General features: G+C 33.3%; 1 protein-coding gene across 3 annotated transcripts in view; it reads left to right on the forward strand.

The window, feature by feature from the left end:
- The window catches only part of RALGAPA2 (Ral GTPase activating protein catalytic alpha subunit 2), a 407209-nt gene that overhangs the window by 232390 nt on the left and 149001 nt on the right, over positions 1-25818 (forward strand). For all 3 annotated transcript variants that reach the window (XR_003567134.1, XM_027840277.1, XM_027840278.1), the window contains exons 33-36: positions 555-626; positions 6053-6176; positions 12246-12401; positions 20269-20427. Coding sequence is in view for 2 of the 3 variants with exons in the window: in XM_027840277.1 (XP_027696078.1) it covers positions 555-626; positions 6053-6176; positions 12246-12401; positions 20269-20427 (511 nt within the window). In the remaining variant the exon portion in view is untranslated. The remainder of the gene's footprint in view (positions 1-554; positions 627-6052; positions 6177-12245; positions 12402-20268; positions 20428-25818) is intronic.

The following is a 25818-nucleotide window of genomic DNA, read 5'->3' on the forward strand; positions in this document are numbered from 1 at the left end:
CTAGAGTCAGAAGACCTAGGTATAAATTCAACCTTTACTACTTTTTCTAGTTGTGTAACCTTGGGCAAATTAATTAGCCTCTGAATCTCTTTCTTCAATTTAAAGAGCATTTATTAAGTACTTACATTATGCCAGTCACTGTACTAGACACTAGGGACACAATGAAAAATAAAAACAGACCCTGTTCTAAAGGAGCTTTCATTCTACTGTGGGAAAACATCTGCAAAATCTCCATATTACTGTAACTTGTACCACCTACCTCTTAAAGTGGTTGTATTGAAAAAATGAGATAACACATGCAAAGTTAACTTTCATATCTGCATAGTGCCAAATAAATAATTGATTATAGTATTAATAATACCATAGTATGTAATAATTGGTTGCAGTAAGACAACTTAAAACATATGTAAAACTTATATTTGAATATATTTAATTTACATCCCTTGATTTTTTTTTCCTGATTGAAATTTATAAAAGGAATGCTCATTACATAGTACATTGTTTTTGTTTCACATGATTTATCTTCCCAAAATTTTTAATTTTTGTTATTATAGAAAAAATTTTCATCTGCTGAAGAAAAATTCTAAATTGTTGAGAGAGTTAAAAAATTTGGACTCACGTCAGTGGTATGTAATTCTATTTAAAAGTTACTTTTATTCTTGTTATATCTTCTGAGAACATGTACAGCTGTTACTTCAGTACTTTGATGAAACTGTGATCTCATTAGTGTTCATAATTCCTCCAAAGTAACAAATTGCAAGTCATCTGTCGCTTCTTTCCCATATAACTCTTGTCCATGTCCATCCACAAATCCTCTATATGGCTCCAACCAGTGTATTAGGAACTTCCTCTAATTTTTTTGACATTGTGGGTACCACTGTACAACACAGACTGTCCTTTAATTATTTCTCACTATGTAGCTAGGCCACTTCATTTTCTGGCCATTCATCTTTTGGATGACAAGTTTGATATGATGAAGGGATAAGTACAGCAGGTAAACTTGCAGAAAAGAATACATCCTCAGAAAAAATGTTCACGTTATTTAGCTCTATAGATGTGCATACCCATCTTTACTTATACATCCGATATCTCTGAAATATATTTGTTTTATAGTCATATTTCTTGAAATGTAATTCATTCGATGATGCCAAATTTTATGCTGTGTTTATTTTAACAACCACAGAGTTCAAAATTATTCTGCTATAAATTGATATAGATGAGCTCTCTTTTCCAAAATGGTAGAATTTTTAGGTCAACAGGCCTCTTTCCCCAGCCTATATTAACTTCAGTATCTATGTTATATAGTTCAACAATGCTGCTAAAAGATTTTTTTGAACCTATGTTACCTAGAACCCTTATGTCCATTATGTATAACAAAATCCCCAAGTGTTAATCTTTGAGAAAATTGAGTAGAATAAGCAAATCATGCCTTATCTCAACCCTATTTTAATAGTGAATTTTTAATGTTTAACTTTTAAAATTATATGTGTATATATATATATATAATGCTATTTACTGAACTAATGTACTTTTAGGTGAAATGACAAAATAAAGATTATTTTCAGTGTCCTCTTTAGCTCTAAATCCTACAATTCTAAATTCAGCAACAATAACTTGGAACTTTTGATAGAAGACAAAGTAAAATAGCTTTTAAAGCATAAAGAAAGGGGAACTAGTAAAAACAGTTTTATCCTGACATGTCATGACATATTTCAATTTTAACATCTGGGGAAATTATAGTTTTTACTCTTAGAAATATTATAAAAGTATAAAAGGCTTATATATATGTATGTGTATATGCATATACATACATACATACATACATTACATACACACACCCCCCCCATGTTTTTGTCTTAAAACTCTTTAGGTATTTAGGTAACAAATAGCTATGGAGCATTTACTATTTTACATACAAATTGTTTAGTGCAATTTTTTTTCTTTTTTTTTTAAATGATCTGACAGTTGTGTATTTCTTAAAATAATAATTCCCCAATAAGGTCTAATTTATAGGTTTGTTTTCATTTTTCCATTTATCTTTGAGTTCTCATTAAAACATGGGTATGACGAGTCTTCCAAGTTCAGTGCTACCTTTAAGGGAACAAAAATGACTTGGTTCATATTACCATTATTTGTACTTCAAATTTACAGTACTAATATGTTTTTTTCTTTTCATTTAGAACAAAAATATAGAAGAGAATCAATACTTAAAATTCTATTAAAAACGTTCAAAATCCTTTTATAAAGGTCACTGAAGAAAATGGGAAGAGAGGGGCATATTATATATTGCTTCCACTCATTTTATAGAACTTTACTAAAGAGTCATCCAAGGTTGTTTTCCAGTTAGCATTTCTAAACTTTTACCTTTAGATAGGGACTTGATTTTTCTTCTCACTCACCTTATTTCTTCCTCTCTTTATCCTCTTATCTTTAAAAAACGCTATCCTGTTTATTTAGGGCACTTCATACCTATAGTTAAGGCTTTCCAGTTTAGAAGCAGAACTGCCTTCTTTAAGCTTTTGGAACCTACATATGAAAGACATTATTTGTGCTTTTCTTTTCCTTCAAAAAGCTTGAAGGGTAAATTTGTCTCATCTGCATAGTTATTATCCTAAATCACTTAGTTTCTATTATGATTGGTACTTAAGAAATACATTTGTTAACTATGTGGAGTATTTGAAAAATAATTAACAATAGAAAACTTAACAGATACCTATGTCATTTTGAAATTTCTTGATTCCTGAATCACAGGGAAATATTTTTGATGAGTTATAGAATTGCAGATTTGAATAAGGATGTTTTAAAAGGCTTAAAACCCTAACCTTAACCCTAATACCAATTTTCTTATTTTTTTCTATCATCCTAATTCTTATTTTCAACTATATTTTTCACCTTCTGCTTTGGGGTTAGAGAAAGAGTGAGTTTACTTTTGGAATTCTGTATAAGAAACAGAACTTGAATGGTGTTCCTTTGTGTCCCATGAATTCTCCGTCATTGAGCAAGTGGAATGAACTTCCAAACTTAAATTTTCACATTCATTCTGTTTTATTCCATATACTCCATGTTAAACAAATAAAATGTTATCTTACAACTATGGCCAATTTGTTTAGACTTAATAGACTTGAACTATGTGAGGTACAGTTGAATTAGTTCCCTGGAGTGGTCTTGCACTTATAAAATGTGGCTTTGAAAAGCTTATCGGCAAATCATCTGCCCCCCTAATTAACCTTCATTTAAACCTATATCCCTTGGATTTAATGTTCCTTGATAACTAAGTAGGGTACCAACTTCTATCATTGTAATTGATATTTTCACTAGCTCTTTCTGAAGTCAAAAAATAAATATATTCCATAGTTGTACATCTAGAAGTGCTTAGTCTCTCTCAGTTTACATGTAGGACAACATATTAAACTGCTTTCACTAATAACATCTTTCAGTGTTCCACAACCTTCAAAGTAATTCTTCCTATGTAAACTGATTTCCTCTTTTCATAGTATTACATTATTATCTTTCCCTGTTGTCAGGAAATACAAAGAATATCACTTAACCATCATTTAAAGAATATATGCTTTTGGTTTGCCCTTTCTATATATTTTAATGATAATGTAAGAATGCAGCTAATTAAGGTCAGAAAATGTGTAAAGTAAGACATTATGCACAAAGAATTATGCTAGACACAGGACGAATTTAATGAATAATCAGTTTTACTGCTTAAATAGTAATAATCTTACAAGTATATGTTAAGATGGAGAGAAGGTCACCCATATTTGAATTCTGGTTTGTAACATAAAGAAAAAAATAAAAAGCATAAAGAAATTGACTTGGTCTTGTCTGGACCCAATTGGAATGAGAAGGTGGGTCTGTGTTTCTTTCTGTATTGCATACTTATTCCTGCATCCTGTGGATGTGAAATAGTGTTGATGTTGCTCATTAGCACTGCAAACACATTACATGCATTCAAGAGTCTAACAAGGCCAGCTCCAGGTTGAAAAGCTAGCCAACTTTCTAGGGTCTCCAAATTTGAAAGATGTGAAATTTGTTGAATTTTTAGCACTAAAGGTCATTGTTTCTCACCCCTGTAATATACAGCTATTCATGATTGAAATGATTATATTTCTAGGACATGCAAATAAGGGTTTTAAGAACCTCATATTTCAAAAGTAAAAAGTCTGAAATTGAAGGAGAGTGAACAGATACATTTCACTTGGGTCTGAGATTTCATAAATAGGTATTACATTTAAGTTTCCTTTGACAGCTTCCAGAGAACTCCCAGAGATTTTTTAATTAAATAGATTTAGTTATAGTAAAGAATTGGGGATCAATCCAAATTTTCCAACTGTTAAATATGATTTTTAGAATATAAGTGTTTGCCAGACATAGTGGTATATGCATATAATCTCGGTCAACAGAGATCCTGAGGCTGGTGGATCTCTTGAGCTCTGGAGTTCTGAGCTGCAGTAGGCTATGCTGATTGAATATCTGTACTAAGCTTGTCATTATTATGATGTGAGCCACTAGTAACAAGGGGCTACCAGATTACCTAAAGAAGGGTGAACCAACCCAGGTAAGATATTAAGCAGGTCAAAGCTCTCACGTTGATTAGTAGTGCCTTAGTACTTAGATTGGAAGAACCTTAAATAGCTTGACTACTTCCAAGCCAGATGAGATAGGGGGACCCACTCTCAAACAAATAAATGATCACTGGTGCTTGTCTTATAATTGTACTTTGATTCTATATATCTTTACCATGTCCTAATGATCAGTAAAGGTAAAGGTGTATGGTGTCAACATTTGTCACCTACCTGCTTCAGTATATCTGCTATTAGAACATTTTTCAGTACTCCGTATAAGACAATATATTTCCTGAAATGTAATTGTTGTTAAATGTTTCTGAATCCCCATAACACTTCAAAAGACTCCTCCTTAGAAATTATAGTCCAAAGCATGCCTTCTCTGTGAGATATTAGTCCAATCAAATGAAACCTCTTCCCCAGTTACAAAGTCCTCTCATCTAACCTCTAAGATTTAGTTGAGGTTCAATAAATTATGACTAATAAGATGATAATTAATTTGCATGTGTGGAAATGTTTAAGGAACTTACACTCTTTTGGCCTATGTTGTTCTTAAGTGGTTTTTGTTTGTTTGTTTGTTTGTTTTTAACCTAATTTAGGACTTCAAAAAGCTAGCCAATAGAAAACAAATTCAGTCATTTGGGAACTTGCAGCATAATATACTACCTGGGAGAAATAAAACTTTATTTTATGGAACTTAAAAGATTTATTTCCCATTAGACACTACAAAAATAATGAAGGAAATACAATGATAATCAGATTAGCAATCCTAATTTAAAAAAAGAAACCTAAGAGAATATGACTTCTCAATAGAGGAAGGGCAATGAATTGAATCATTCCTGTTTAGGGCCTTAGGGGGGAGAAAGATGTTCATTATTAACAAAATACCATGTTTGTGTAATGTAAACTTTGGATTTTTTGAACCATTGATCTAATTGCTTATACAGAAATTAGTTATTTAATACAGTCAAATACAGTAAATTGGTCCATGTCCTAGTTAAACTAATATAGTATCAATATGAACTAAGCCTTTCATGAATGAAACCATTCAATTTTTTTCTCAGCCAAATACTATTTTTCTAACCCCATAGCATGTATTCAGTTACACATATTTAGAAGGGGAAGATGTGCTGTTATTTGGGGATGGGCAGTTGCTTTCTACTGACCAAGACAAATTCAGAATCTATTCTTACTGGAAGATGACATTCCTTATGATTCATTATTATATTTATTATTAATTTGGTGATTTAGAATTAGAGAATTTTACAGTATTATATCTCAAATCTCAAAGGCTAGGATTGTAAAATTTGAATAGATAATTTGTCTGTTTCAAAAGTTAGCTGAAATGTTCCTAAATTAAAATGAAGAAATCCTAAACTGTATGATATAAGAAATTATATACCAACTCATTTTTAAGTGAGTGTCCCCAACTTCCTCTGCATTATAAATATACTTCATTTCAATTTGCTTCTAACTTACAGCCGTGAAACTCACAAGATTGCAGTGTTTTACATTGCTGAAGGACAAGAAGACAAGTGCTCAATACTGTCAAATGCAAGGGGAAGCCAGTCTTATGAAGACTTTGTTGCTGGGCTTGGTTGGGAGGTAATTCATTTAATAGATATTAGTTGAATGCAACTGAGTGGAAATTAGAGGGCTTTTTGTGTTTGTGTAAAATTATGCTGGCTTATGAAGTCTAAGATACAAATAGCCAAGATATCAAGAATTCTTGAGTCTTTTGTAATGAAAGTGTTAATTTTTGAGTTTCAACTCTAATTAGCCACTTTCTAGCAAATTTAAATACAAATGTAGTAGAAGAGAATTGGGTTTGATATCAGTGAGACCTGGGTTCATATCCCACCTCTAACAGTAGCTCTGTGACATTGAACAAGTCACTTAATCTGTCTCAGGTTCAGTTGCTTCATCTGCAAACAACTCTTGTTGTACCTTCTGAAAAGGCTTACATGAGAATAAAATAAAACAATGTATGTTAAATACTTTGAAAATTTTAAAGTGCTATAATTGTCAGCTTTATTATATAGTTTAATATGTAATATTATTAGTTTTTAGTAATGATTCAATTAAACAATCATTCATTAGTGTTCTTTTGGTTAATAAAATAGCTGAAATGTAATATTTTCCATACTTTTTTAGAAGTATGGTATGGGATGTGATATAGATAGATGACTGTAACAAAAAATAAGATATTATGTGTGCATTAGAAAAAGTAAAAATTAAAATGTAATTTGATACCCTGAGGAGAGAGAAAAATAAAGACCGAGAATGCCTTCATGAAGATTATAGCATTTGAGTTGGGTTTCAAAGGCTGACTGTAGATTCAAATGGAGAAAAAGGGAAATGGAGGAGGTTTCAGGCATCCAAAACACCTAGTTCTCCTACCACTATATTATTTTGATATAACCTGAATCAGAAGGAAAAATGAGATCTTCAGCTGGGAAGATATCCAATAGTAAGATCAGAATGGCAAATTGAGGTTGCCTGACAAAAATGCAATGACTGTAATAGAGAAGAGAAATGAAAAAAGAGGTCAAATACTAGAAAGATGGAATGAATAAGATATAATGTGAAAAATATAAAATAGAAGGAGTCCTCTTAGTTGGATTGAGTATCCATTCAAACCTGTTTTCTAAGATCAATTCTAAATAATCATGGAGAAAAATATGTTATTAAATCATATTCTTAGGTAGGGCTTGTGACTAGATTTGTGATTTCATTGTTGTATAGAACTCCCAGGTGGGTCAGCAGAGCCAAGATGGTGAAGGAGTTCTCACTACATTCCCCTCCAAAGAATGTTAAAATAATGCCTCAAATCAAATTTTGGAGCAACAGAGCCAACAAAAAGTTAGAGTGAGACATTGTTCTAGCCTAAAACAATTCAGTTGTTTTTCAGAAGAGGTCTGTGACGCCAGGGTGGGGACTGACCCAGAACATATACAATAGCATCACCAGCAGCTCACCTTGGAGGCATCTTTGACAGCAGCAGCAGTAACAGCTTTGGGAGCTCTCAACCAAAGGAGAGTAAAGGAGTCAGACAGCTGGTGGAAAGAAATTCCATGGGACCATTTGCTGGTCCCATGGCACAGGGTGCAGCTGGTGCTGATTGGCAACTCTATTGCCTGTATGCAGTTCTAGGTCACAGTTCCAGGGAGAGAGGCACTGGTAGTCGATCTTAAGGGAACAGGGGCCCTGGTCACAATTCCAAGACAGAGAAGAGAACTAGCACTTGCAGCTGCAGGAGAACAAAGGACCTGGTTACAGTCCCAGGGCCAACAGGAGTTCTAGTGCTTGCAGCTACAAGGGGACTTCCTGGGTAAAGACCAGAGCATAGGCAGAAGAACATTGACCACACCTCTCTCCAGATGATACCATCTTTGAAGTACTGAAAACATACACACCCCCAGAACTAGCTCTGAAAACAACAGCACAAAAAAGGCTGAAACTTGGGACAGCTTCCCCATCTCCAGGTGAACTGAAACCAACTTTAATATAAAGTTTAAAGCCAAGAAATAGGTTGGGAAAAGGAACAAAAAAACAAAAACAAAAAAACTTGACTATAAAAAGCAACTATGGTAGCACAGAAGACCAAGACACAAATTCAGAAGAAGACAACAATGTGAAAATAGCTACAAGAAAAGCCTCAAAGAATAAAATGCTAATTGGACATAAACCCAACAGTAATTCCTGGCAGACTTCAAGAAGGAGGTAAGAGTGGTAGAGGAAAAATTGGGAAAAGAAATGAGAGTGATACAAGAAAATTTTGAAAAGAGAATTAATGGCTTGGTAAAACAGGCAGAGAAAAAAATACTGAAGAAAATAATACCTTTAAAAAAGAGTTGGCCCAATTGTAAAAGAAGCATAAAAATTCACTGAAGAAAAGAACTCCTTAAAAAGCAAAATTGGCAAAGTTGAAAAAGAGATATAGGAGCTTACTGAGGAAAACAATTCCTTAAAAATTAGAATTGGACGTGTAGAAGCTAGTGACTCAATGAGACAGTAAGAGGCAATAAAAAAGTCAAAGGAATGGAAAAAATAGAAGAAGATGTGAAATTTATCATTAGAAAAACAACTCACTTGGAAAACAGATTGAGCCAAGACAATTTAAGAACTATTGGGCTGCCTAAAAGCCTTGATCAAAAAAAGAGCCTAGACATCATCTTTCAAGAAATTATCAAGGAAAACTGCATCAATATCTTAAATCCAGAAAGTAAAAATAGAAATTTTTAAAAAATTCATCCATCACCTCCTGAAAGACATTCCAAAATGAAAACTCTTAGGAATATTATAACTAAATTCAACTATCATAGAGCCACAGTCAGGATCATATAATTTAGCAACATCCACATTAAAGGAGCAGAGAGCTTGGGATATGATATTCTGAAAGGCACAGGAGCTAGGATTAGAATCAAGAATAACCTACCCAGAAAAACCAAGTATAATCCTTCGTGGAAAAAAGAGGACATTTAATGAAATAGGGCACTCTCAATCATTCCTGATGAAAAGATCAGAGCTGAATAGAAAATTTAACATTCAAACACAAGACTTTAGAGAAGCATAAAAAGGGAGGCATGAAAGTGAAGTCATAAGGGACTCCATTAGGCTAAACTGTTTAAATTCTTATATGGGAAGATGATACATATAACTCTTAAGATCTTTACTAGGGCAGTTAAAAGGAGTCTGCATAGACAGAGACCATGAGTGTAAGTTGATTATATTGCAATGATCTCAGAAAAAAATAGAGTAAGAAAGAAGGATGTACTGGGAGAAGGGAGAGGTAGAATTAGGAAAATTTTCTCACATAAAAGAGGCAGACAAAGAGTAGCTTTTACAGTGGAAAGGAAAATGGGTGAGGTGGGGTGGAATGGTGGGCAATGCTTGGACCTCATTCTCATTGGAAGTTGGTTCAAAGAGGGAAAATTATAGGTAGGTGTTCACTCAGTTGGACATAGAAATTTATCTTATAAGGAGAAGGGGATAAGAGAAAGGGTAGGGTATGATAAAAGGAAGGCTGGATTAAGGGAGGCAGTGGTCAGAAGCAAAACAGACCTTTGAGAAAGGATAGAATAAAAAGAGAGAGAAAAGAATAAACAAGGAAAAGGGGATAGAGGGAAATACACAGTAATCATAACTGAATGGGAATGGGATGAGTTCACCGTAAAATGAAGTAGATAGCAGAATGGGAACTAGAATCCAGCAATATATTGTTCTAAAAAGACATACTTGAGACAGAAAGACAATCACAGAGTTAAAATAAGGAGTTGAAGCAGAATCTGTTATGCTTCAGCTGAAGTAGAAAAGGCAGGGGTAACAATTATGACCTCAGATAAAGCAAAAGCAAAAATGGACCCTATTAAAAGAGATAATCTGGGAAACTATGTATTTTACTAAAAGGTATCATATTGCAGTAATATCAAAAATTTTACAGCAAATTTCTCTGATAAAGATCTTATATATAGAGAGAACGGAATCAAATTTATAAAAAATTAGTCATTCTCCAATTGATAAATGGTCAGGGGATATGAACAGGTGGATTTCAGAACAAATCAAAACTATCTATCGTGATGAAAAAATGCTCCAAATCACTAATGATTGGAGATACAATTTAAAATAAACTTGAAGTTCCACTTCACAACTGTCAGAAATGATATATTCTGGAGGAAATGAGGGGGGAAAGAGACAATCAATGTACTGTTGGTGGTGTTGTGAACTGGTCTAACCATTCTGAAGAGCAATTTGTAACTATGCCCAAAGAACTATAAAACTATGTGTAACCTTTGGCCCTAGTCTGTACCACAGAGAGATCAAAGGAAAAGGAAAAGGATCCATATGTACAAAAATATTTGTAGTGGCTCTTTTGTGATGGCAAAGAATTGGAAATTGAGGACATGCTCATCAATTAAAGAATGACTGAACAAGATATAACAATATTATGCTATAAGAAATGACAAGGGGATTGGTTTCAGGAAAGCATAGGAAGACCTATATGAACTGAAACAAAGTGAAGTGAGCAGAAACAGATCATTGTACACAGTAACAGCAATATTGTAACGATGTTCAACTGTGAAAGACTTAGCTGCCCTGATCAATAATATGGTCCAAGACAATTCCAAAGGATTCATGATGAAAAAATGCTATCTACCTCCAGAAAGCAAACTGGTTAATTCTTAGTGCAAATTGAAGTATAACTTTTCACTTTCTTTGTTTTTTCTTGCTTTTTTGGTAATATGAGCAATATAGAAATATGTTTTAATATGTTTTGCATGATTTCACATGTATAATTGATAGCATAGCTTGCCTTCTTGGTGGGTAGGGGCTAAGCAGAAGGGAGGGAGAGAAATTTGGAACTCAAAATTTTAAAAAATGAGAGAATGCCATAAATAGATAAAAAAAACTAATCAATTAATTAATTAAGCAAACATTTATTGCAAGAAGGGTGGGGAGAGAATTCTCAGCTGAAGAAATTCCCTCTACTAATGCAGGTTGGCACCATCTCTGCAATTTATAGTCTCAGAGATTTGCCTAGAACAGGGATCTACAAACTATAGCCAGAGAGCCAAATCTTGCCTAACTCTTTTTGTACAGAACTAATATTTTTTTTTTTAATTTTAAATAGAGTAAAATTATTTAAACAAGTAAAAGCAGTCTTAGCTCTGGGCAATACAAAAAGCAGGCTGTAGGCAGATCAGGCAGATTCCTGACCTAGAGCCAGACACTAAGTAATTTGTTAATGTCGTGCACCCTTTAGGTATCAGTTTGAACCTAGGTCTTCCTGACACACCTGTGGGAGAATATGTGTTTATGAGTTCAGGGCTCTTCTGAAATCAGAGATTTCTACATAATCTAGACGTAATCTAAACTAAGGTTTCTTTAACCCAGGGTCTTTATACTTGTTTGATTTTGTTTTTAATGTTTTGATTATTATATTTCACGATAATTGGTTTTCTTTGTATTCTCACATATTTTGTGCATTTTAATGATATTCTGAGGAAGAGTCCACAGGCTTTACCAGATGCCAGAGAGTATCATAACACACACACACAAAAATGTTAGGAACCCTGAATCTAACCAGACTTCTGTCTTTTTCATTCTTTTTAGTTTAATTTTCTTTTAACTTAGTATAGAACAATTTAAGAAGTATGGATATGTAGAATGGGTATGATGGTGAGTTTTAAAAACTAGTCAGAAGGTGACATTTCTCAAAGAATTATTAAATCTTCAAAAAGTTAGCTCTTTACTCTCTTAACTCCTCTTAACAGTAGCTTAAGACATGTTTATTTTAAAGGTATCAATATGTTCTTTAAAACCATCCTTGACTATTTTTGACCATGTTTTCTTTTTGCCAAATAAAAAATTTCTTTAACCTTAATATATTTAATATGAAAGAAACTCATTTATGTTTTTTCAAAGTATGAAAAAATGCAATTAAATGGATCTTAATATTTTACACTACAGAGAATTCATATTCCTTAGAAGAAAAAAAGTGTCCACTCACTAAAAGATCTGGGCACTAACTAAGCAGTTAATGCCTAAGCCATAGCTTTACAAAGAGCTGTGTGCATGCTTTAAATTTGTAATATATTCAATGTCATCTAGCTTAGTAAATCAAAAGACCTGGTTTTTGATTATCATTATTTTTCATTTTATTACACACATAAGGTTGACCTTTCAACACACTGTGGATTTATGGGTGGCCTACAGCGAAATGGCAGCACGGGACAAACTGCACCTTACTATGCTACCTCTACTGTGGAAGTGATTTTTCATGTTTCCACTAGAATGCCATCTGATTCAGATGATTCTCTCACCAAAAAGGTAATAGATATCTGTGTGTATATATCTTTTCAGAATTTTTTTCTAGGTACTGTTAGAAAAGAACTTTTTCATTTATTAATTCACCTCTATTCTAAGATTTGCTAAACTAAAATGTTTTTGTCAGAACACTGGTTTTGGAACCAGACAAACTGATTTTGAAATATGGCTTCTTTGTTTACTACCTGTGTGACATTGAGCAAGCCACTGAATTTGTTTGAACCTCCATTCCTCATGTGCCACATTGGAATTTGGGCTAGATGACCTCTGAGATCCCTCAAATTTCCAAATCTAAGATCTGATGATCAAAAAAAATGATGAAATGTTAACAAAAATAGGTAATCACTTATGAAACAGGTCTTTAGATTAAGAGGTATGGTACAAAAAAGGCAAGGTTCACAGTAGATTTGTTTCTTAATGTTTATTCTCAACATTTTCTATCACAGTATGTATATGTATTTATGTGTATATATAGATATATGTTTAATTTTTTATTATGTGTATATATGTAATAATAAAGATGGATATGTGTATGTATATAGATATGTAAAATCTATATTGGTTTTCATTTATGACAGCCTTCCACTAATAAAAAACAGATATGTATGTGTATATAGATATCTATAACTTCTACTAATAAAAAATGGATGAAAAACAGCCTTGATTTTATATATAGATATCTATAACATATATATAAATAGTTGTCTATATATACACATATCGGTTTTTATTAATAGAAAGTTATCATGAATGAAAAACAGACTAATTAAATATATGTTTTCATTGCCCTGTGTAGAGTGAATTGGTCACCAGAGAAAATGCCCAAATAGGACAATCATTCACTGCCATGACCATACTTTATGTATATACTCCCCCTATCTCAGCTGTAGGTATTCATGTGTTTGGAATGTTGGAGTCACTAGCCTTCTCGTGTGGTTCTGTCTGGTGAACTACATGCAGACCCACTCTTATTTTTTTGGCTGTATCTTCTCCCTACACCATTATCTCTAGCACTTTTCTTCATTTTGGCTCTTTTGGAGGATTCTTTCTTAGGGAAATTACTCATTTTTGACTAAGATCTTTGTTGTCTGCCTTAGATGAAAACTCTCTGTGACTTTGGTCTTTGGATTAAGAAGGATAATAATCATAAAAGCCAGAGTTTTAAAACCAGAAGAGATTTTAAGAGAGCAATGAATCTATCCCACTTTCTTCATTTTATGGATGTTAACATAGAGTAGTTACACAGGTAGTGAGTGGTGATTACAGGATTCCAATTTGATTCCTAAAACAATGCTTTAAACTGTTAAAATATGATTTAGTAATGCTAAATTCATTTGGGTAAGATGAGAATGATCCATCTTTCATTCAATGTTTTCTATGCAGATTCATTCTTATTTTATTTATTTGTCATATTGGTCATTATTTTTACTTCCTTAGACTTCAGAATATTAATATTGACCATCTCTATGGCTTGCTCCTTTTTTCTCCTTTTTGTTCTTTCACTACAGTTCAATCCACTGTATTTTGAAGGTTAGAGCTCACAACATTGTGTGAAAGGAACCTGGCCAAGTATAGTGTTCGCCAGTGTACTGGACTATAATCATAGTATATTATGTCAAATTTAAACGTAGAGCAAAATCATTCATTTTGTGTTGTGATCTAGTCAATAAGTGTACTTTCTCCAAGGAAGATCACATTTTGTGTGATTCTTGTTGGTATACTCCCATGAATCCTCCACAGACGATCCAGCAAATGCACTGGAGGCCTTTCTCTTGGTCTTTTAACAATGCAGCACCTGGCCTCTCTATTATTGCTCGGTCTTGCGCTTGCCTGGCATACGTCCTTTCCTCATCGTACATTTCTTCATTTTTATGCCTGCCTTAACTGTTTTCTTGCAACAACATCTTCCACATGTTTTAACATCATATAAAAATATTTCATGCATGTAACCACATAAATAACTTTGTTCCAAACCTCTGATTATCGGTATTAAGCAAGGCCTTAGGGAAGTGTTTACTCACCAAGGTTAATAACCACAGCTGTGTAAGTTGCCTTGCACAGAGTCCAAATGAGAGAGGGATTCACTATATTTGTGAGGTAGCTTGGTTATAGATGAAATTATGTTGATTGCATCATGTTTTTTAATACAATAGAGCTTTCTCTGTGTGATCCACATAGAAAAAAAAAATGACCTAAACAATCTACAGAGGAAAAACTGAGTGGATCAAGAATGTGAATTGCCCAGATTATGGCATGTAGTTGGAAGAGGAATACAATGAGTAAGTCTTCAGTGCACATATTTTGAACAGACATTACAAATGAACAATAAGCTGAGTCTAGAGTAAAAGTGGAACAAAGAGATCAGATTGGATTGTATTTGAAGAAATTACATAGCACTCTCTGTGATGCCCACGTTGATCCCTAACACAAATAAGCCAACTTCTTGACACTTATATTTTTCCAGTATTGTTACACAAATGTAAAACATGGAATACCATGACCTCTGAATAAATAGAATAACAGGTGACTCGAAGTCCAATCAAGAGCTTCATTGTGTATATGAGGAGGGGAAAAGAGAGGGGAGGTAACCAACATAGTCACACTTAATCAGAATAATTAAAATAAAATTTTATGTAGGATTGTTGGAGTTGTGAAAAACCTAATGTGCTTTTACATGTATTCACTGAATAGGCTGATTTCTGTACTCCTCAGCTCTACTAAACCTGTGGACTTATTTTTGGGAAGAGAGCATCTGAATTACAAAGAATATAAAAAGTGTAAGTGGGTTGAGATCTGCACTAGTATAATGAGTGCCCACATGAATCATGGATCTATTGAAATATTGAAGCATAGTTTAGCAAATAGAATAATCTATAATAGGTGCAAAAGTGAAAGATGGAGTGAATGACAACCTGTCAGTAATTGACAGAGTGAGAATTAAAACCTAGGTCTTTAGACTCCCAGCCAATCCAATTTTTTCTATACATACTATGCCATGATTCCTCTTTATAGTGGTACCACATTTTAAGAAGGACACTTCTAAATTGGAGACTGTCCAGATGAGAATTACCAAAATAGTAAAGGGAAATAATAATAATAATAAACACGTTTATAAGGGCTGGCTATGTGCCAGGTACTGTGCTGAGTGTTTTACAATGGTCTTCTCATTTGATCTACACAACAACCTTGGGAGATTAGGTGCTATTTTTATTCCCATTTTACAGATGAGGAGACTGAGGTAAACAGGTTAAGTGATTTGCCACGGGTCACACAGCTAGTAAGTATCTGAGGTTTGATTTGAACTTAGGTCTTTCAGGCTCCACCCACTGTTCTATCTACTGCATCACCTAGCTGCCTCAGATTCATGGTGTTGAAGGATTTTAAGGAGGTTAGCTTGAAGATTTGACACTGTCTTAAATATTTGAAAGGGTGTCTTGTAGTAGAGAGATGAGACTTTTTCTTTTTAACACCAAGAGTTAAAAACAGGTGGTTGGAAGTAACAAAGTAGCTAATTTAGTTTCAGTGCAATGAAAAAAAATTTTTTTCTCACAATGATCACAAAACACTAGAGGAATGATTTGCCTCAGGATCCACCTTCACTGGTGATCGTCAAGCCTGTGGTTGTTAGAGTAGTGGAGGTGTGGTTGCTGAGATCCCTTCCAGTACTGAAAGTCTGTGGCAGGCAAAGGAAAGGACTTGGCTCCTATCTCAAAGCATTTACCTTAAATGATGTTTCCGATGACCTGTTTTAGATTACAAGCCAACCAGGTCTTCACTTACCTAACTCTTAGTAATGCATAGTAAAGGGTTAATGCTGTCAGGATCGAGTTTCTATTTTGTCATTTCAGTATAATTGAGAATTATGCTAAAAAGAAAGTTCTTGTGTGTGAGAGACATTTTTATTTTCTTTAGAAGGAATACAAATTTAAAACATTTCCTTTCTTTTAATGAAAAGAAGTGCAGGGTTTTGTTTATTTTATGAGGCTTTTTTTTTTCTGGCTAAAAATGCTGTCCCACAAATAATGTTCTCAGATTTGGCCCTGTTTGAAAGATTCCCCACTGAAATCATCACAATTCAGCTGGTACCTTTTGCAGTTCCAGGATTTAGCATCATTAGTGATAAACTTTCTTCATCAGGATGTCTTGCAGCTAGAACAAAAATCAATCCCAGTAACAGCATCCAATAGTCCCTTGTCTTATTCTAACTAAATTGTACCTAACAGCTTAAAAATGAGCTGCAGAATTCTAAAGTGATTTATGCTATGCTCTGCCCTTGTCATAGTAGAACTTTTTCAATTCAGAAATCTGGTTGCAACCCCATACTGAACTCTTGATCTTTCGCTGCAGAAATTTGTTAGCTATAGCTAGATTAGATTTTTAGCAGCTAATCTAACTGCTGTAGGGGTTTTGCAAAGTGGGGACAGAGCTGTGCTATTGGATTTGTCCAATTCATTTGACTCCAGGACTATAATTGCACTTATGTCTTACAAGGCTTTTATAGCCTCAGGCTGGCCAGCAGCAGAAAAACAAATTGGCAGTGATACAGTAAGAGTGAAAGGGAATGAAAGGCACACATTATCAGTCTCCAGGCAGCGCTGTTCTGGCAGGAAGTTTCTTGGTTAATTTACAAATAAAACTTAGATTTTAGGATGGGCACACTGTCAGATGAACAATGGGGATGTCAGGCCTGACTGTTACTTAGTAAAAGTAGCAGCAATGCCTACCAAGGAGCAGGAATTCTTCAATCAAACAGACGACTCCTTTCTGGAGCCAGCTGGCTATGTAATGCAATTAGAAGGAAAAGGAGGTCAGACTATTAGGTGTGTACCATGACCAGTGTCACCAGTGGCGTGCTGCCTGGCAGGCAGCATGCAGAATAGTTAAAGCATAGTGACTTTAAAACTGTTTACTCAAGCTAATGAGGAGTAGTGGTACAGGACAAGACTCAGAACATGAATTGTTTTTGTAAGGCTTAAAAAATGAGTATTTGTTCTATAACTGACAAGTACATTCTGAAGTATGGCTTGCATTGTAGGAAATAGTTGACATGATTAATTATAAAATGAAAAAGTCTATAAATTGCCCCATAAGTTATATGCACATTCTTAGATTGAGCTAACTTGTGAGTATTGTGAAGAAACTGTAGTTGAACAATATGTTGCAATGAGTCTCTATTGGGAATGTTTATCAGATACAACATGTAAAGTGAATATCTTTTGTAAAGATACTGGAAAAGTACTTAAAATTTTTCTCCTTTAGGCATCCTCTGGCAAGTTTTGTGATGTGACTAAAAACTCATTTTACTTGTGTTTTCAGTATTTATTTTATTCATGTTGCATATTTTTTGGTGTATTCAAATACACCTTTGTCCCAAATATTTTATTTAACTGAGCTTGATGCCTTAACTGTTAATTTTGTGATTTAGTTAATTACACATGTGGTACCCAGATGCTTAAGGCATACAGCATTGAAAAGAAAATAACCTCGTGATGATTAATATTATATTATAAGCAATGAAAGTAAATGTTGCATAATAGTGAATTATTGCAGGATGAGTGGTACAATTTAATGTATTCCTACAACTGTTTTGCTGCAGTTTTGCAGTGGCAAACACTTGTTTTAAGTATTTGGTTTATTGTTGAATGGGAGTTTTTGGAAAGGTGGAATATTGCAGAGATTAATTGTTTTGAATTCACATGCTCTAAACTTCTTAACTATCAGAAATAGATTTCATGCATTTTGATACATTGCCTTAGGGTTGAATTTTATTAAATTTTATGCTAAAGTAGAGTCTTATGACTGATTGGATAACCTCTAAAATAATTTAAAGTAAAACCAAGTGTGAGTTTTGATTTAATAAGGGAGATTCTTCACCTTTAAATTATTTGCCCAAGCATTATATCAAAGAGCAATATGTTACTAAAGTTGCTGGTTCTATTTTCAAGATTAGGGGTGTTAGATATTGAATCCTGGCTGTGTTCCAGCTTCAGTAATTACATTCTGCTTTTCTAAATTTCCCCTGAAGTTTCAATTAGATGTTATTCACTTCTCCTTTGAAAACACTGTTCGTTGTGTTGTTGGCACAAAATGACTACCATGTTTTCACTTCCAAAGTAGTATATTACACTGGTGGGTTATGGGGCCACTATGTGTAAATTTTTAAAAGTTGTGATATTTGTTAAGATGGAAATAGAGGTACATAAAATTTTGGCTCAGTTACATTAAGTAATCATTTTAAAAGCAGTTATACTACCTTTGCTCACTAGGCTTTTGTATGCTTCTGTACTTTAGTGAGATCTGTGACCTCATCATTATGGATACTTTCCTCACAAATACTAGTGTAACTCTTTCATGTTTTCTCATCTCATATGGCTCTAATCTAGCTTGATCTATAAGCTGGAAAAAAATTATTGGGCAATTTTCAATGGAAAGTTTTGAACACTATTAACTTGTACTTCCTTGTTATAGCATAGTGCTCAGTAAAAATGACAGCCCACGAACCTACATACAAACAGTTGATTTGTACCCATACACATGTGCACACACTACAGGAATGGAGGTACAAATCTCTTTTTAAATAGTTGAATCATAGAGTTGTCTCCAGAAGAATGAAATAGAAAAGATTAGGAGGCATTTCAACATAACTGACTTCTTTGTAACCTTATAATGAAAAACAGAATATATTATGTTCATCTGTGTTTTTCCCTCAGTACTTGAGCTGCCTATGTAGAGCATCCATCCCCTATATTATACTAATCTTTCTACATTTTGAGTATATTACATGCATCATGATAAGTTTTACATACATATTTCCCCAAAGGATAATCTTTACCTTTTTTCTTTTCAAAATGCTTTTCATGTTAGTCTAGCTTTACTTTTACCTTTAACACATGACACATATCTCACAGGTTTAAGTGTTGATGTCCTTTCATTTTTCATTCTGTTGTATTTGTAAATCAAGTTTAGAAATATTTTTTCGTGATGCCCACATCATCCTGTTATTGTTTAAAAAGACTGAAAATTTATCTTCCTAATAGGAATTAACAAGAATAATTGAAAAATCCACTAGCTAGAAGCATCTCTATAGTTACAGTTTTTAGGAGACCATTTTGATTTTTGTAATCAAGTTTCTTCACTCTTCACCCATTTCATACTTACCTCAATATGGTTACTTATGAGGCATGTTTCATTTTTCTTAATATCTTCAAATCACAGAAATTCATTCTGCGTTGTCCTCTGTGAGTAAAATAGCATGATGATTAGACTATGATCTTTGAACCTTGACTATAAAACATAATTTTTGTATAAGTTTACATTTCTTTTGTTTTGCTAAACAGAGGTAATTAAAAAATGTTTTCTTAAATTTTTCGACAGCAAATAAGCATAATAAACAGTACAACAAACTATGCTATAATTATCATTGTATGATTCTTTTTCTGTTCATACAGTATTTTTCTATACAACTAGATATTGAATCAGGAGTGTTCTAAAGAAATGCTATGATACATAAAATTAATAACTTTCAATTTTTAGTTCATAGAATTTTGAGAATGATGCTTTTGGTGATATTAAATTTTAGTTGAAAAATCTTTCCTACTAAAACTGTACTGGAATAACAATAATTTCTTTGCATGTGCTCATTATACACATTATATAAGTACTAATATGTGTTTCAAATGAGGCCCATATTATTTTTAAGTAATCATGCCACCTGCACCATTTTATTGCACGTAGAAGAAATCAGTGTTTTAACCTTTTGAAGTAATGAAATATTTCTGCTGCTGAGCATTGTAATTCAATTTGTAAACCATGACCCCTCATAAACTGTTGTTATCACTCTGATTAATAAAGAGCCAATTTGCTGTTGCAGCTTCGTCACTTGGGAAATGACGAGGTTCACATCGTCTGGTCTGAACACACCAGGAACTACCGCAGGGGTATTATACCAACAGATTTTGGAGATGTTTTAATTATTATTTATCCAATGAAGAATCACATGTTCTTCATCGAGATAATGAAGAAACCAGAGGTACAATTTCATCATATTATTGCCATGTCTTATGTACTGTTTGGCATATGGTTAACTATTAATAACTATTATGGAGAAATGATGTTATAAATGCATTAAAGTAATTTATGTTTTTGTTGGTAATAGCCGACATACAGCTAAGTTAAAACTTATTTCATATTTAACTTGAGTTATATATGAGCAAAGGTATTCAAAGTCTATGATACAGTATAATCTTTGATTCCAAGTATCCAACTTCATATTTCACTGTTTGCTATTTATTTGAAGCGTCTTTTAAGAATCCAGTTCCAAAAGAAATTTGTCATAAAGAACTGAATATTAAAAAGAATTAAAAGTCTGATTTTACACATTGAATTGATGAAGAAATATGAAGAAATGAGCAAATTAAGATTTCATTTCTATTACGCAATATATTGCCTTTTGTAATTATAGTATCCAATATATTATCATTTTGAAACCCCTCTAAAATTCCAATATAGTGGATGGCATCAGTAGTTTGAATATATTAAGGGGTTGTCTGTGTACGTTGTGACATAGATAATCTAATGATTTCTTAACATTTGCCACAAAATCAGCTTAACCAATTAACACTTTTCCTAAAAATTACAAGACCCATCCTATGAGAAGTTCTATGGACTAATTTGGCTACCTAAATTAATACCATTAATATTATTTATAACAATCTTTTATTTAGTAAAATTAAGATCATCATCCATGGGGGTAAAAATAGTCTATTTTCAGATTTGTATAACAGTTTCATAGTTAAAATGTTCTAAGCTCCCTGAGTGCAGGCACTGTTTTTGTTTTATCTCTCTTCCCAGCACTCAGCCCAGTGCCTAGTAAATAGTGGGTGGTCAATAAATGTTTGTTAAATTGAATAGAATAGAATGGCCAAGGGAACTCATAAGTAGGATGATTCCAAATTTAAGCAAATTTTAAATTTGTTCTCTATTTTTATTCAAAAGGTGTGCATAATCTAGTATCTCCAAACTAAATTGAGTTACTGTCCTTAAAACCTCTTTTTTTTAAGTTTAGCTAATTAATCAAAAGTGTTTTACTTTTTGAATTAGGACTTACAGACTTGCTTTTAATAAAGTTATGAAAAATACACTTTACCTTTAGGTTAAAAGAAACAAAAAAAAAAATCACATGTAAGACTTCTCAAGTGTGTGATACTATCCTCTGAAACATCTTAACTACCACATGTGGAAACTCCAGATACAATGTGATTTAGAAAAGTGATACTTATACTGTTTCTCAAAATCAGTATTATAAAGAGTTCTTCACTAAATTTCCTACAGAGATTTTTCACCAAATGAGAAGTCAGGAGTTTCTTCACAATAAATATGTATTATCTTTGATTTAGCTGTTTAGATACCAAAATGTATGAAGTTGTATCTTTTGTAAATGAAGATTGTAGTATCAGCAATACTTATTCCTTTATAAAATTAGCATTTTCATCCTAAAGATTTATTAGAAAACTTTAACTCTTAAAATAGTTAAGTATTAAATCATTAGCAAATAGCATAAGACATTTTTCAGAACTAGAAACTGTCCACCTGCAGTAGTTACTTTAGTAAACTTCATGCATATGTTAAGAAGAAAACTTTAACAGGATCATTTACTCTTCCATAACTTTCTTATTTCTCTATGGACAAACTCTAGGGTACTCTACTTTTCATCTTCAAAGGTTAAAAAAAGCAGAGATTTATACTATTATCAAATGTATTCTGTTATGAAACTTTCACGTGAATATTAATTTCAGTTTTGCAAAATTGGTTACAAATTGTGTCAAAATGAGTTGAGAGAACCGATTTCTTAATACTTTATTTCAAAAGCCCAAAGGGCAAAATAGGATAATAGGTAACTGGAAATTTAGTGTTATCCTTACATTTAAAATACAAACCATTACAATGTAATAAAATTAATCCAGACATTTCCAGGGCAAGTGTGGCTGACCTTTTGTTCACCAACTACTGACCCCAGGGTGAATGAAAGAGGCTTGCAAAGGGAAATGTCTGTTGTTTGGCTTCAGTCCCTGGTATTTAAATTGCATTCCCTAATCAAATGAAAAGGCTGTCCTCTCTATCAGGTTACAGAATCCATGGCAACATTTGGCCTTTTATATACATAATGTTAGCCTTTTTGTTTGCATCTAAGTAGAGACACCTGGAGCAATGTTAACATTAACCGATTTAGCATTAATAGCTTCATTATATAAGAATTTCTGATCAGATAGCTGTTACTTTTGTTATATTGCTTCAGCTTGTATTGTTTTCATTTTTTATCTCCCTGCTTGGCAACGGGGCAATGATTTGCAAATTTTTTTTGTCTTGATTAATTAAGCAATATAATTATCAAGAACCGTGATGCAGTCTTTGCTCAACAAAGCTTCTGAGAGAAAACAATAGTAAGTCTGTTAGTATGAATGCATTCCACGCGTCACAGATGCATGAGGATATTCTAAACAATGAGACGAAAAGCTGCTTGCTGAAGAGGACAAAGAATGCCATGCAGTCTCTACACACTACACATACCGCCAGGGACATACTGTGGGTTCCCTGGGACACAGATGCCTCGTTAGATTGCAGCTAGTCAGCAGAGATTAATTCTCAGCCATTTGGTGCAATAATTTACCCATTCCCCAGTCTTTTAACTAGTGCTACTTACTATAGAAGTGAAATCTTTGTACTCAAAAGGTTTATTTAACCTTACTTACTTTTTGTGAACACAACAAAATAATTATTTTTGTTTAGAAATTATAATGAAGCAGCTGCTTGAAATGTGAGGAATATTTATTTTTGGATGACTAGGACGAGTTATAATAGAAATTTAGAGGGAGATAAATTCTTTTAACAGCAGTATAATTTCATCAGAATATATTTTGACTTTTAGGTTCAAATATATTTATTTGGATAGTCTGTGATGAGATCAGAAGTATTTTTTCAAAGAATTTTACTTACTCCTTTTTAGGAAAAAATCAGTACAAAAAAGCTGCTCTTTGATAGTCATACATATTCAAATTTTAGTTTCATTCAATCTATCTCATTAATAGAATATGTAATAACACAGAGTTATTTGTCATAAAAGTTACATGCACCTATTCTGTGGCTTCCAAATCCACTGAAATTTAATATATTTAGCTTTTTTTTCTATATACCTCTAAAAGTACACAAATTGCATGCCTGGCAGCATGAGCCTTCTTTGTATATAGCATTTTCAAAGTAGTGTGGAAAATAAGAGTGGATTGCTAAATACCCACATCTGACAGAAATGGCTGCCTCTTCAGCCTTTTATTGGATTCTTGTGTCTTTCTTTTTTTCATTAAATAAAATTCTCTGAGTCCAAAGCCATCATTTCACAGGTTAATTACATTCAAAATAGTTCAATCAGCATAAATGAATGTTTTGAAACTTGTTTGATGATGCAAAGGAACAAAAAGTCTACTTCTAGGACTTCAATATTTTGTTCTTTGGCTTCTGTAGCTCATTTGTTCTTAGTGACAAATTTCATACTACGTAAGAACATAAATACGACAGACTTTCCTTACAACCTCTAAATCTTTAAATTGTTTTTTGGAACAAAGACATAGTTTTGTTTTGTTTTTCAAATTGCAAACAATATTTCTGTTTATTTTCAAGCCAAAACTTACTATCTATTTTCAGTAAATGAACATTTACGTTATTTAGAAGCTTTTGTTTTGTGAAGTCTGCAGTAATCTTTTCAGTGTATTAAAATGACCTTATCTGCAGGTATATTTTGAACTATCTAGGTGATCATAAATAAGCCCAAGAGTAGATATGTTGAAGGGAATACAACCAGGAGGAATTCAAGAAATATAAGAAGAGAATTTTTATCTGCTTAACATTAGAGTTATTATTTATATGATTAAAATAAATGCTCTTTCCTTTTTAAAATCATTTTATTTAATTTGCTTGAGTCATAATTGCCTTATTAATATAATGGTTAATTTACTTGGCTTTTTATATAGACCTTCTGGAATTGAGCTGGGGAAACCTGAGTTCCAGGCTTAGCTCTGGTATTACCATTTTCTGTGATTCTGAGCAGATTCCTTAATTTTTCTGAACATCAGTTTCTATAGAGCTCCATTCAACTTTCAAAGTCCATGAGTCAGTGAATCCTCATTTATTGCCTGATCCCAAAATAATGTAAATAGTTTGACTATCATTAGATAAATCCTGTTATTCTTTCGCTGATGGATACAAGGGAAAATTGCACCATGTCACATGAATATACAATAATAATTATTCTAATATTTATGTAATACTTTATGGTTTGCAAAGCGCTTTACAAATATCATCTCATTTGATTCTCTGGCTGCCCTGGGAGGTAGATGCTCTTATTATTCCCATTTTACAGATGAAAAAGTTGAGGTAGACAGAAACTAAGTGACTTGACCAGGATTACACAACTAGTACACGTCTAAGGCCATATTTGAACTCAGGTTGTCCTAACTCCAGGCCCAGAATTCGCTCTACAATTTTATGCCACCTTACTGCCCCGTATAGTTGAAATAGCTTAGTTGGAAAAGAGCTAGAATTTTCTTTGGAAACTCCTTTCTACAAACTTTGTTTCCTCTTTGATCTCATCTTATGCTCTTGCCATGTTCTTTTATTTGTGGAAACCTGGCCTTCCCTTGAAGGCACTGCATCTCTAGCCACTTTCTGCAGAAGATACAGTGTATCTTCTCTTATGCACCCAATATACTAACTCCTCAAATTAGTGCTATTTTCTAAATATGTAAAAAAATTTTTTACTTAAGATGGAGAGGGTAATTAATCTCTCCAGTTATAAGTAATTCCTGCATTTAGTGACAAATGCCTCTCCAAATGAGTGATGTGGTCCTTAGGAAAGGAAAAAGCCTGCATATAAAATATACGTATCCAAATGAATTTTAATGAAGGATAATAGAGCATGGCTTCAATTGGGCTAAAGGTTGGGGATACTGGCAATATCTCGTTCTGTGTTAGGTCAGCCTGTGGTCATAGTGGTAGAGAGGCTGAGCAGCTTCAGAGCTTTCCTGTATCTGTTTTTATCTATTGGTCCTCATAGCTGATGAATGTTAAGGATGGTCTTTTAGTTCCCTAGTGTTTTAGTACAACAATTGGAAAGGAATCCTTACTATAATAAATATACTAGACATGTAAGACATTAAGCCTCTAACAATGGGTATCTCTCAGTGCTTTGTCCTGAGTCCCTTTTTCGCTCTTGTTAAATCTTTTGGTTATCTCATCAGTTCTCAAGGGTTCTATTATCATCTCTATGCAGATTATTCCCAGACGTATATATCGAGTCATGGTCTCTCTGTTGAACTACCATCATGCATGTCCAGCTCCCTCTTGGACATCTCAGACTGGATGTCCAATGGGC

This window comes from Vombatus ursinus, unplaced genomic scaffold (genome assembly GCF_900497805.2).
Source record: "Vombatus ursinus unplaced genomic scaffold, bare-nosed wombat genome assembly UNPS02014841.1, whole genome shotgun sequence".
Taxonomy (NCBI): domain Eukaryota; kingdom Metazoa; phylum Chordata; class Mammalia; order Diprotodontia; family Vombatidae; genus Vombatus; species Vombatus ursinus.